This window comes from Lutjanus erythropterus, chromosome 20, assembly GCF_056507025.1.
Source record: "Lutjanus erythropterus isolate fLutEry1 chromosome 20, fLutEry1.hap2, whole genome shotgun sequence".
Taxonomy (NCBI): domain Eukaryota; kingdom Metazoa; phylum Chordata; class Actinopteri; order Lutjaniformes; family Lutjanidae; genus Lutjanus; species Lutjanus erythropterus.
In genome coordinates, this window is record NC_139336.1 from 1238977 (window position 1) to 1252818 (window position 13842).

The 13842-nt window shown below is 39.9% G+C and overlaps 1 protein-coding gene across 1 annotated transcript; it reads left to right on the forward strand.

Annotated features, from left to right (window-relative positions):
- Positions 1-261: 261 nt before the first annotated feature.
- Positions 262-13246, forward strand: hmgcs1 (3-hydroxy-3-methylglutaryl-CoA synthase 1 (soluble)). Its single transcript, XM_084745827.1, has 10 exons — positions 262-419; positions 2030-2478; positions 3435-3560; positions 4238-4402; positions 5182-5350; positions 5564-5734; positions 7283-7389; positions 7496-7621; positions 8926-9083; positions 10349-13246. The coding sequence occupies exons 2-10, from the start codon at positions 2031-2033 to the stop codon at positions 10424-10426; spliced, it is 1548 nt and encodes a 515-aa protein (XP_084601953.1). The 5' UTR covers positions 262-419; position 2030; the 3' UTR covers positions 10427-13246.
- The last annotated feature ends 596 nt before the right edge of the window (positions 13247-13842 follow it).

Consider the following 13842-nt stretch of genomic DNA (forward strand, 5'->3'; position numbering starts at 1 on the left):
ATGACAGCGCGTCCACTGGCTGTATGAATGGATGCCTGTTGCCATGGACACGCAGCGCTGTAATTCAAGTGCAGCCCAATGCGGTGTCTACCGCGCCAGGAATTATTCTGCCACTCTGATTGGCTCTTCCTCTCTCACCAGACATCGTACATGTCACACCATTGGACCGTTGGTACGACTCTGGCGCGTGGTTGTGATTTCTAATCTCCGATTGGCCGTAAACCTGCGGGACTTAGTAGCGCCGCATGTCGTCTGTGAGCTGTGATTGGACAGTGAGCCAGGTGCTGTAGTGCAGGCTATCCGCTCCCCTGTCATCGTCATATATAAATACAGTTGGACAGGACAGGAGGGACTGGTGGGCTGGATACTAACAACAGAGTAGGGTCTGTCACCGTCGCTGGAGGTAACTTCAAACTCAGGTAAGGAGCTTTATGGATCCCTTTAGTCTGCTGCTGTAGTGTTCACCCAGAGAACTGTCATGTCGGCTGACTGTGAGGAATTTATGACTGACTCAGATATTGACTCAGGGTTACTCACGGAGAGAGCTTCGCTAAAAGACATACTTGCTTTTTAAATATCATAAGACACAAGTCAACTGACATTAACTCTAAATCAAAAGTTGTAGATTAATTTCAGCCCCAGGAGTTTGATACATGGGTGCATGAAGGTTTGATGGGACGCGGGTCCGTCAGCTATTTGGTCCGGGTAGAAATATCATGTTAGCGTTTCCTCCATAAATGAACTGACCCTCCTGTGTGACAGAGTGTAATGGGTTACAGATTTCGGCACCGAACATAAACGACTTAGGTTCCAGGAAATCCCGTCGCCCTTTCACCCAGTTTCCTCTGCTTTGGCATGATCCCTGGTTGTTCTGTGTCTTCAAACACAAGCTGCATGTAGATGTTTAGGTGCGTGTAAGAAGATATATAAGCTAACAGTTAGCTAGCTGTCAAACTTTAGAACTACCAAATGCTTCATCAACCCAGCTAACAGCTAACATTAGTTGAAGTAGTGAGCGTTAGCACCCTTGTATATGGTTTGCTGTTTTGGTAGCTAAGTTAGTGGCATGAATAACAAGACTGCGGTTCGTTAGTTTGGTTAAATACCAAGTAAAGCAGACCGGTAACAGTATCTCAACCACCCCAATAACTGTCAAACTGATTGTGCAACGATATTAGCTAAAATGCTACTGTTAGCTAGTCTATGTTCTCAGTAACCTTCTCAGATAGCTAACCTTACATTAGCTAAACTGTGTTAGCTGTAAGACCTTCAGCTAACAGCAGAACATGGACTCTTAGTTAGTCTCGTTTGTCAGTGTCAACTGACGTGTGACATGACTTTGAAATCACAGCTTTACAAGCTTGGCTCTAGTTTACTGAGAAGTGATCAATAGTGACCTTTTGTTGTTATTCTGTAATGACTGTTGCTCTGTGATGGTGTGTTAGCTTCAATCTCTTGATGGAGTCAAATAGGAGTTAGTTAAATAGTTAGTTAGTCCAAGCAGTGAGACTCACTTTGGCCTACTAAATGTTCTCAGAGTTGTTGAAGTTTTGGGACTGGGCTGTGCATGTGTAGCAACATTGAACTAAAAATTAACACTAGGTATGAAAAAAACACACATTTTAGTTGATTTTTATAAAAATCAAAACTAGACAAAAACAAAAACTAATTGAAATAATATTGTATACTTGCAAATTTTAAAACAAAATAAGGAATGTGCAGAAAATGTCCCTGTTAGTCTTTGGCAATTTAAGTAAAAGTAAACATTTTTAAACAATAAAAACTAAACTGAAATGAGCAAACCCACTCTGAAAACTAACTGAAATGGAAGAAAAAAAAAAATCTAAGAAAATAAAACTATAATAACTCTGGTATATACCCTCCACCAGTTTTATTCATCCATTCTACAGTTGGTTAATATAGTTACTATAGACATTTCAAAGCTGCAGTTCTCCAACACTAACACAACACAACATATTTATCAGATTAATATAATATTGAGCATGAAACCCTTTCTCAACCTGTTCAGGATGCCTGGATCAGCCCCAATCAGTTGCCTGGGACCATGGCCCAAAGATGTGGGTATCATCGCCATGGAACTGTACTTCCCATCCCAGTATGTGGACCAGGCTGAGTTGGAGCAGTTTGATGGCGTGACAGCCGGTAAATACACTATTGGCCTGGGCCAAGCTCGCATGGGCTTCTGCTCAGACTGTGAGGACATCAACTCTTTGTGCCTGACGGTGGTCCAGAGGCTGATGGAGAGGAACAATCTATCCTATGACAGTGTGGGTCGACTGGAAGTTGGCACTGAGACCATCATTGACAAGTCAAAGTCCGTGAAGACGGTCATCATGCAGCTGTTTGAGGACTCTGGCAATACAGATGTGGAAGGCATTGACACCACAAATGCCTGCTATGGTGGCACAGCTGCTCTCTTCAATGCTGTCAACTGGGTGGAGTCCAGCTCATGGGATGGTGAGTGAACAAACTTAATAACGTCTTTTTGGTGTTACTTTTTTTTTCTATAATCAATTTATTGTTTAGTTTATAAAATATCAGGGAATGATGATGAATTTCTGTCACAGTTTCCAGAGTCAAAGATGACCTCTTCAAACCCAAATATATTTAATTTACAATGATTTAAACCAAAGAAAGGCAGCAAATAGTCACATTTGAGATGCAGGAACCAGAGAATGGTTGTCAGATTTAGTTGATAAATGAGTTAAGTACAGTTTTTGAGTCACTTTTTTGATTGACAAATTGATTAATTGTTTTTATTCTATTTGACGTAGTTTTGGAAAGATAACAACAAGCCAAAATTCTGTTGTTATTATTAAAGAGAATATTCCCCTGCCACTTAAAAATGTGTTCATTGCAAACCAGCAGTGCTAATTGAAATCTACTTATCCATTGTTAATCACAGCAGTACGATCAGCAGAGCCATACCTGCAATGAACAAGACCAATGTGTGCGGCACAGAAGACAAAAATAAGAAAAACAGAGAAAAGTGATGTTTCGAACAATAATATCCAGTTTCCTGTGATGAACCGAACCTTTAGTCATCTAAAGATGAAATCTGAATAAAAGCAGTTGCTTAAACAGCATCTCACGTGGTCAAAAACATTTCCTGCCAGCCTGAACAATATTCACTCCACATCCTCCCAGCAGTAGTTACAGTTTTAGTTGTCCTTTTTGGCAGAGTAGGCTAATGTTTTCATCCATTTGAGCAAACTATATATTTTAGTAAATCAGTGCATTTATTCAGCTTTAATAATTGCAAGGAAAGACTTGTTCCAACCTCTGTACACTGGGTTTCTGCAATAGTCTTGTGTGAGTTTAAGTGCTAATTATTCCAGTTTAGAGAAGCGATTTGTGTGTGTTTTTAGCATCAGTCTTAATGTTTACTTTCTCCTTATGTCCTCTTTCTGCAGGGCGTTATGCTTTGGTGGTAGCAGGGGACATTGCTGTCTACGCTACAGGGAGTGCCCGGCCAACGGGGGGTGCTGGTGCCGTGGCCATGCTAGTGGGGCCAAACGCTCCTCTGGCCTTTGAACGAGGTCAGTTAACTGATAACTGCTTGTCAGGCAGTACTCTGTCTTCTCTGACTGACATATTGATAAGACTGCACTGTTCTCACTGATCCCATCATTCAAGTATTCTTCATGTTGACTGCATCATTTTAGTACCTAGTCACTGAGGCTTTGATTAAATCTTCTGAGATGAATATTGTCACTAGAAAGGACCCTGCCTGTAAGAGCCAGGCTGTCTGTTGTCTTCTGTGACTCTTTGGACAATTGAGTGATTTTTTTACACTGTGGGCTGTACTTTACTTACATGTAATGATTGTGCTGCTTCTCTCACCTGGTGTCAGTTAGTTTGGAGCTGGTAAATGTAAAATACATCAGGGTCTGCAGATGTCCTGCAGGTGGTACTACCTGGGCCTGTAATAACACGAGAAACAAGGGAAAAGCAAGGGAAAATAGATTTCAAACAAAAAAATGATAGTCACATAAACTATTCGATTTTGTATAATTTAATGACTGTCCGAAAATCATGGTCCATCCTAAAGGCAATACTAGCAATACTTTTAAATGGGCATAAAACAAAACTGAATCTATAAAAAAAATATGTGTAAGCAGTGCAGTCATCATACATGTATAGAAGGAGCTAAAATTAAGTGTGTCTTTAGCACAGTGTGAGTGTGTTGCTGACAACCACTGTGTTTGTGGTGCAGGTCTGCGAGGAACCCACATGCAGCACGCATATGACTTCTATAAGCCAGACATGGTGTCAGAGTACCCTGTGGTGGACGGTAAGCTGTCCATAGAGTGCTACCTGAGTGCCTTGGACCGCTGCTACTCAGTGTATCGCAACAAGATCCATGCACAGTGGCAAAGAGGTGAGTGCAGTCGGTTATCTGTGATCAGGATGTACTGACCCACTTCAAGTGTTCGTGTTTATATTCTTCTTAAAGTTAGAAAATGCTTCAGGGCCAAATTGTCTCTTCATCAGGTGCAGAGATATCAAACAGCACTGTACAGTTTGATAGTAACAGTCTGATGCATCTTCTTTGTGTTAGAAAGGTGCTGTTGTTGTCATGTATGTGGAGGGGAGTGCAGTGGAGGGACTGGTCGGATAAAAGCCTAATTAGTTAAGAGGGTTTAGGACGTTACCTGCTTGCTGTGCTAAGAAGTTTGCTTAAGTTCATTGACCATCAAGTAGTTTAATGAGATGAGCCTTTAACCTGATGTGTCAACACCTACAATATCTGAGAACATGAGGCTGATAAAGACTTATTATAAAGCATTCATAAGCAGTGCAACATTTCCAGCTCTACTCTCCAGGCCTGACATAATGGACTGTCTATGAATGACAGCATGAAGACGCAACACATCAGCTCTTTGATGTGTTGGTGTGTTCCTGACCCTGAAATAAGCTTTGTCATGTCGGTATTTTTGTACCTAGCTCAGTGTACATGTTGCAGAGGTGAGAGGAAAAGTGCAACAAGATGATATGCAGATAAAGGACAGCAAGTTGAAGTGTTCTCACTGCTGTTACTGCTCTTTGAGGACAGTTTGTTTGGTATTCTTGATACCAAAAAAAGCAAGTCACAGTTATTTAAAACAGGAAACAGTGTTTTCCATTCTTACATAGGCTAATCCTTCTTCTTATTGACAGAGGGTACAGAGAAGCGCTTCAGCCTGGATGACTTTGGCTATCTAGTCTTCCATTCTCCATACTGCAAGCTGGTGCAGAAGTCGTTGGCTAGACTGATGCTGAATGACTTTCTGAGCCACCCTGGCCCCAACACTGAGACGGGACCCTATGCAGGCCTCGATGCCTTCAGGTACGTTCAAAATTCAACAACTGGCCTGCAGACAAAACAGGGCTCTTTAAAACATTAATACAGGATCTCTGCATTAATGGAGCACTCCTACATTTTAGAAATTACATCGTCGTAATCTTTAGTTCTTCTCCAAGAAGAACAACTCAGTTATTCTATGACAACACAAAGACCACCACCACCACTCACTGCCAATTGTGTGTGTTTGGTTTGCAGAGATATACGGCCAGAGGAGACTTACTTTGACCGGGATGTGGAGAAGGCCTTCATGAAGGCCAGTGCAGATCTGTTTGAGAGGAAGACCAAGAGCTCCCTGCTGATCTCCAACCAGAATGGAAACATGTACACCCCCTCTGTCTACGGCTGTCTGGCCTCACTCATTGCACAGTACGTCTTGTGTCTGATTTTCATTCATTCATCTACTGCATTTCGTCACTCACTGCAAATGTGTGCTCAAGAGGCAAGTCTGTCACTCCAGGAATTTGCGAATACCAACATACCAGAGAAAATAAATGTCTCTAAAATAAATTAAGAAGACTCAAAGCATCAACATAACAAACAAAGTTTCTGTAAATGATATTTTCACGTAAAGCAGAGAAAAGAAAAAATGAACAAAACTGTACAAAATGTGTCTGCTGAAGAACAGAGTACAGTAGACACCTGAAGTGTGGGCATTGAACCACGACAGAAGCAAGACGGAACGATGAACCTGTGCTTCAACAAACATGACACACTATTTCCCCCAAGTCAGCTTTTCAGGCAGTGCAGCCCAACCTGAGAGGAAGCAGAGCCTGACAGGCCACATTCAGGGCACAAAAGTCACTGAAGAACGCTTACATTCCTGGCTAGCTTTGTGCACAGACTACCAGCTGATATTTGCCTAATATATGTATTAGGGGTGTGTGATATGACAATATTAGATCGTGAAGGATTCGAATGTGTAGACGATCTGCCAAAGTGAGGAGATCATATGGATCATCTAGGTCCCATTCTATAAATTGCAGTTCTATGCTGATGCACCGACACACCAGGCGTATTACGTCATCAACCTGACCGACCAATCATAGCAAACTACCGGCAGTGACGCAATTTCTTACCCTCCTCCTTGTTTGTGTGTGTAGTGGTAGCCGTATGGAGAGCCAAAAAAAACTCCACTTCCATTATATGGAATTGGTTTGGCTTTTCCCCAAATGACAAAGTGCAAACAAAGGTAATTTGCAAAGTTTGCACAGAGATGGTTCGCACGTCGGATGGCAACATGACGAACTTGTTCAATCACTTGAAGAGAAAACACCCTAAACAGTATGCTGAGAGCCAAACAGCGAGGGGACCGCCAGCAGCACCACAGCCAGAGGCAGCAGCTAGATCCAAACAGACAACATTAACACAGGCATTTGATAAAGGCACTCTGTATGAGAAGACAAGCAAGCGGTGGAAAGAGGTAACAGAAGCAGTTACCTTTTATCTTGCAAAAGATATGGTTCCAGACTTTTAGGACTGTTTTACATCCAGAAATGGTTTGGTTGCACTGACCAGAAACTTGCAAATTAGTCTCAAAAATACATGTAAGATCGTGATAAAATTGAAATTGTGATTTTATAATAAAAAAAATCATGATATGATATTATTGCCATATTGCCCACCCCTAATGTGTATTCAGTCTAAAAATGAATGCATCTTAAGGTTGAAGATAATTGTCACATATCCTACAACTGATTGTGTTTTAAGATTATTGGTAAGATCTTCAACAACAGTAATTTATTGCAAGTAAACAAAAACTTTTGCATCTCAGTTTTTCATCAGTCACTTCAAACTAACAGCTTTGGGGCTGCAAAATACTCTGCAACCTCCTGACATGATTTATTGAAACAGCTTGAAACAACTGAGTCATAGTGCTGTAGTGTAAAGAGAATCTTTGTTGCCTCTCTGTTGCAGACACACACCTTCACAGATAGCAGGACAGAGGATTGGAGTGTTCTCCTATGGTTCAGGATTTGCTGCTACTCTTTATTCTCTCAGAGTCACACAGGATCACACACCCGGTAAGACTGTCACAATTCAGTTTGCTTGTGTGATGTGGAGAAAATGTAGAAAGACATGGCAGTGTGTTCTTTTCATGTGATTCATTTTTTTCATTGTTTGTCTCAGGATCTGGTCTGGACAAACTTGTGTCCAGCCTGAGTGACCTGAAGGTTAGATTAGACTCAAGGAAGAAGGTATCACCTGCAGTCTTCTCTGAGAATATGAAGCTGAGGGAGGAGACACATCACTTAGGTATGACCCCGCTGCTCATATCTGGTTCTAAAGGAGCAATTCTAATTGGAAGCAAAGCTCTTATAAACTCCTCTAAACAAAGGCTACTCAGGGGCTTGTGTTCTATACTACTCAGACTGTATTGTAGTAGACAATGAGCTAGTACAGTAAGGACTGTCTCATATATTTAGTCTGCTGCAATATGACACAACTGGCAATGACAGTCTTTAAGAAGACCACTGTCTGACCAAAAGATTCTGTTTCAAAGTACTGTATTCATCCCCTGAGAGTAGACTGTCATCCATAAAACATACAAACAAATCAATACAACATGTTTTAGTGGGAAAAGAAATACAGGCAATCTAAAACACATTAATTATGGGATTATCTCAAAGATATTAAATGGACATATGCATAATCTCTTTAGCGTCTTTTGAGCACTTGTGTTGTATTAAATTGTGCAAGAGGTCTGTGTTTCACCAATAATATTAGAGCTGAAGTAATGACACTTTGGCAGCAGTTCTTGCCCCAGTCTTGTCTAAGGAATATTAGCCAACAAAATTTAATGAGTTGTTAGTGCAAATAAATATTCACTGTATTATCTGCAGTAGATGGCCAACCTGCAGTCTGGAAGTTTAGCAAAGTACAGCTGTGGACAGGCTCATCAGCAAAATGTATTTTTGTCACTTAAAAAAATTGGTTTATGTAATAATTGATTCTCGTCAGAAAAAGCTGTCTGACAGCAAGGTAAATCAGTGGAAAATATAGCACTTAAAATGATATCGTTTTTTTAGGTGTCTGAAATACGTGTTACTTTTCACAGTGGTTATCATGCTTTGTGATTAATAAGACCTGCAGTTTTTTTCTTAAGAGAAACTCAGGAAGGAGTGATGAAATGTACAAAACCCTTCACTCATGGTGTCAACTGTCTGCAAATCACAATCAATGACAATTACCAACATAAACCACCATTTTCTGAACAAATGCATCACCAACACAAACAGAAAGTAACAACAAAACCTAACATTTGTATTTTGGAACATAAAATAGTTAAGTTAAACTCTTAGCAATGCATCATGGGCATTATGCAAATGAGGGCTGTGTGTCAGCATCCTGTCTGCAGCACATGTGGACCTCAAGTCTGAATCCTACAGTGCCCTACAGTGGTTGAAGGAAGACATGAACATTAAACATGAAAACTCCCAAACACAGTCCATCAGCATGTACTGACAAAGAACTTTTCACCACTAAAGTTGTTTCAGATCCTGCATGTTTTCACTGCTCGCTATCACTGTGATCACTGTCTTTTCATTCCGTCTGTACAGCCAGCTACGTCCCTCGAGGTACAGTGGAGGATCTGTTCCCAGGAACATGGTACCTGACACGAGTGGATGACAAACACCGCAGGGAATACGCACGAAGACCTCTGGACAGTGACCTGCCAGCAGAGCCAGAACTTGTTCGCTCCACCACTGCCGCTGAGGTATAGGATGAACAAATGTTCAACAACATTTCCTACATGGAAAATTATATCTAATGTCGTTGAAAGGAATGAAAACGCAGCCTTTCTGTCAGTAAACGCAGAATGGGGGACAGCAAAATAGAAGTAACTGGAAATAAATGAACTAGCTGTAACTTAATTAGTACTCTGAAAATGTAAATTATGCTGATTTTATCAGCAGATAAACATGAGGACATAAACAGAAGCAGATCAGAAACTTGGAACTTGGAACTAAAATAAAAAAATATACTTATAAAACGGGAAATCAGTAAGCCTGTTTCGAGGTTCCCCTTGTGGTTGAGGCAAATACAGGTCACTATATTGAAATTTCCAGTACTGAAAATGTCAAAACATCAACACCCAGCCTTCTAGAGTTCTCAGTACAGTATGTATTATGCTGCCATGACTGCCATTATATATTCATGAAAAGGGAAGTTTAATTGTGTAGTACTTTTCAACAACTAGGAAATTCAGAGTGCTTTTCATAAGACATGAAAGGCATAAAGGAAAGAAACTGCAATATAAATAATATCAACTAAAAATAAGCTAAAATAGAATAAAACCTGAAAATAAATATTACAGTGAATAAATACTCCCAAATTAAATATAATAAAATGCAGTGGCAAACAGAAACATTTTTTTCAATGACTTAAACAGTAGTGAGAGCTGAAGAAGATTCCAGATACTGTATGAAGTTTATTAAAAAAGTAGGACCTGCACACACTGGAGTTTTTGATTTTTGGTGGATACCAGTACTGGGGGACAAAAAAATACTGATTTGATATATCAGCCAATATTTTTATGCAGAATATAACATCCAGAATATATACATGAACACACTTTTTTTTTGCATCCTCCAAAAGTGGGAAACAGTCAAACGGTAAAATATCTGTTTAAAAACTTTATTGTCCAAAATGCATCAGAAAACTGAAACAAAACTTTCACATGTATTTTTAAGAATTATAAATGACTAAATGAAAAAAAAAAACAACAGAAAATTATTTTCATATATTACACCTGAAATAAGAAAAAGGATTAAATATTAACGAAATCCTGTATTCTGTTCTGGGAATAAGAGTTTTCACATAGGTGTATTTTATTTTGACAGTAAGCAGACCTGTGCCAGACGATCTGAGAGGTCTAGATGGTTTGTTACAGATAAGGAATGTATTTATACTCTATGCCAGTCCATGCTGTATTAACCAGCAGTTCATTCATGATATTTCTGGTCCGTTTTCCTCCTGCAGCACATCCCCAGTCCAGCCAAGAAGGTGCCTCGCATCCCAGCAGCCACTGCTGGCCCTGAGGCTGCCGTCAGCAACTGAGAGAACTCAGCTTACCTCTGAGAGGTATCAAGGTCCAACAGTTTGAAACTGTAATAACCATACAACAAAAGAGGTCAGAAGGCTAGCAGGAGACAACAGTGTCACCTCTGAAATCAGTATATGTTAAACTCAGTTAGTATCAAGTGTTGAGTGGAGGTTAGTGAACAGCTGGACCCTTCCTGTCACCCCCCTGTTGTCCACATGTGATACTGTTGGACAGTAAATTCTTTATTTGACCACAGAGTGTATTTTCGATCACAGTAATTCTTTGTTTTTAGCAGTACTTCGTTTCAAAGTTAACATTTTTACATATTTTCCTTTTGCGTCTGTGCAAAATGGACAGTTGTAGATATGGGAGGAGCGTTTTATATGGAGGGTTACTGATAAGTTAAATAAGCAGACTTCCTCCTGGCAGCTGGCAGTCAGTGGCAGGAAGAGGAAATGACATCATGAGTTTGGCCTCAGACCTGCTGTTTAAAAGAACATAGGGAAGCGGGCCTCAGTGTACAGAAATAGTGCTGCTGCTTCCATGGCAACCCAAGGCAAGATGGCGCTCACACCCCCCACCCTGCTGTTTGTTCTCAATACCTCAGTTTTCTATGAAAAGATGTGGTCATTTTTCTACACTCTGCAGCCATCATGTGACTGCACACAGTGAGTCTTATTTTAAACTGTGTTTGACTGCTGTAGCTTAGCTCATGTAGTCAGTGTGTTCAGCTGGTAGGAAACATTTGTCCACACAGATGATGCCAGCTGTCTTGGTGATGATCCTCAAACAGAAAACAATTCTGTTCCATACATACATTTGTAAACAAAAGGTGAAGCTATTTTGGATAACACCACTGTCATTTTAGGTTTTCTGTTCACCTTTTATTGCCATGAAATGTCTAAACCCACTGAATGATTTGGCACAGTGAGCTGCTGCTGTTCTATGATGGGTTTACTTAAACGTCCAAAGTCATAAGCTTTCAGAAGTGCATAGAAAAGAGGTACTACGACATGTTATAACTTGATATATTGATTGTTAGACAATCTTAAATCATTTAAGTAATTTATCACAAAAATGCCAAATATTCTCTGGTTTCAGCATCTTAGTTGTGGTCAAATCTGTTTTTTTTAAATAACTAATTTAACTTCTTTGGGATTTAGACTGTTGGTCAAGACATTTGATGATGTCACCTTTGACTTGAACTGGAGCACTGGACTTTCTGAATTTTTATGAAATGATTTTTGAAAACTAGATGTTTAATCCAATTGGATGTCATTATCAGTTGCAGCCCAGATACTTTCCAGAAAACTTTGTAAAGCATTATGTAGTGTCTTTGTGTCAAGATGAGAAAGAGAAAGAGAGAGGAAAAATAGCCAGGAAGTTATTTGAAAAATGTTGTCATTACAACATTATCGACTGCAGTGGTCATTCTGCAGCCCATCTGAGAGCTCTCCTTATTGTGTCACTTAGCAGAAGAACAGTGTGGCAAACATCAGCGGGTTTAGGCCGTTTTAAACCACCAACAACAACTGAACACCACCTCTAAAACAACTACACAAACAGAGCTGTTGAAGGTAGGATTTACTGCAAAGATTAGATTGCATTTGTTTTACACCGGTGGACCATTGAACTGGAAACAAAGTGTAAATATGACCTGTGTCATATTAAAAATTCATCTGTAAATTTTATTCCTGTATAAACTGCTCCAGTTTTGACTCTGGTTTTACAGACACCAAACTGAATTCTGATGACATGATAGATAGTAGAGAGACCAGGGAGTTAGGGGCATCCTCAGCAAAAACTCTGAGCTTTAGTGGTTTTGCCTCGTTCAAAACAGCCACTGAAACAGCAGCAGGTGATATATTTTGTTTATTTTGTGCAAAAAATATAGTAATATTTTACAGGGGAAAGGTATACTAGACTATATCAGAGTAGTGGTTATGAACCTTATGCAACCCTTATGAAACCACATTGTCAGGCAGTGATTGCTACAGTTTTGTCTCACCAAACTGCCACACATTCATATCAACCAGTGTCCCATTGAAACAGCTGCTATGAATGTGAACTAAATGTTCCATTGTCTTTCATTGTCATTGTTTCATCCAATAAAAGTATAAAATAGTAAATCATACTGAAGCCTTAATGTCAAAGGGCTTTGATTCATGAAGGTAGAGATCAGGAGATTTAAATGCGACATACAGAACCGAACACTTTCATATCTTATGTCAGCAAATTCTTGTTCTCTGTGTGTTTTGTCTCAAATTCTTGTTTTTCCTGTTTATCGTTGATTTGACAATTGCGCCATTAGTGACGAGAAACCAAATGTCGAAACAGGTTGAGCTCAGGCAGAAAACATCGGCCTTAAAAGTGTGTTGGCGTGTTTCTGTTGATGGTCGGGCTGGCTCACAGACTTGCACACAGGGATCATAGGAGGTGGGACAGTTGATGTCAAGGTGGCTACGTTCTTGTGAAGCCTTACAACAAGCATGTTTGAACTGAAAACAGACCATTTTTTTCTTCTAATAATGTACAGAACTTCTTTTTAATTGTACAGTTAAAGTTGGTTCCTCTGGAGTCATGCCTTGCTCACAGCATCATCACACACATGGTGTCACTGTGAGTATTGTGGGTATGACTGTAACATTACATCTGTTCGGTGTATGTTTGTAGGGCCTGTCTCAGAGCTCACTGGATATTTACCACTGTTGATGGTAATGTACAGTACAAACTAAAAGATTATTTATGCTGTGTAGATATGAATGAATGGAATTAATTTTATCCAGACAGTTTGTGTAAACATATAGATTCAGAATAAATGGACATTCAACATATGTGGTATGTGTGTGATTATTCTTTCACCAGTAATCTTATGGATTTAGATACAATCCTGCCAGGTCTCTACACACATGTCAGCTTGACGTGATTGATCCATTTTGATGTGGATTCTATGTTAAGTTTAAGTTAATGTTCCCCAAATCAAACTGAAAAAAACGTTTTGCCAACCAATAATCTTTAGTTGAGGTATGTACTTTTCTTCTTTAGATAAACTTGAATCTCAAAAACTCAAAAAAATTGTACTCCAAAATTTGGTCACAGTGAGCAGGGAACCTAGTTTGAGGCTTGAAAATTAAATAATTTAAATCATTTTCCTAAAAAAGTAAAGAGGAGACTCTTGGGTACTCGTAGATCCTGTCATCCACATACCTTGAGGTTAGAGGTCAAGGGATCCCATTCAAAAAGGCCATGTCACTTTGTCCCTCGCCAGCATTTAGCCTAATTGTGGACCATTAGTTAGCCAATGTACTGACAAGCTGGCATCACTCTAGCTTTAAAACTGAGCCTGCTACAGCGCCTGAAAGATGGACAGATGTAACACACACGTGCACACACGTCTGAGGTTACAGTTTGGTTCCCAAACTGGGGGGCA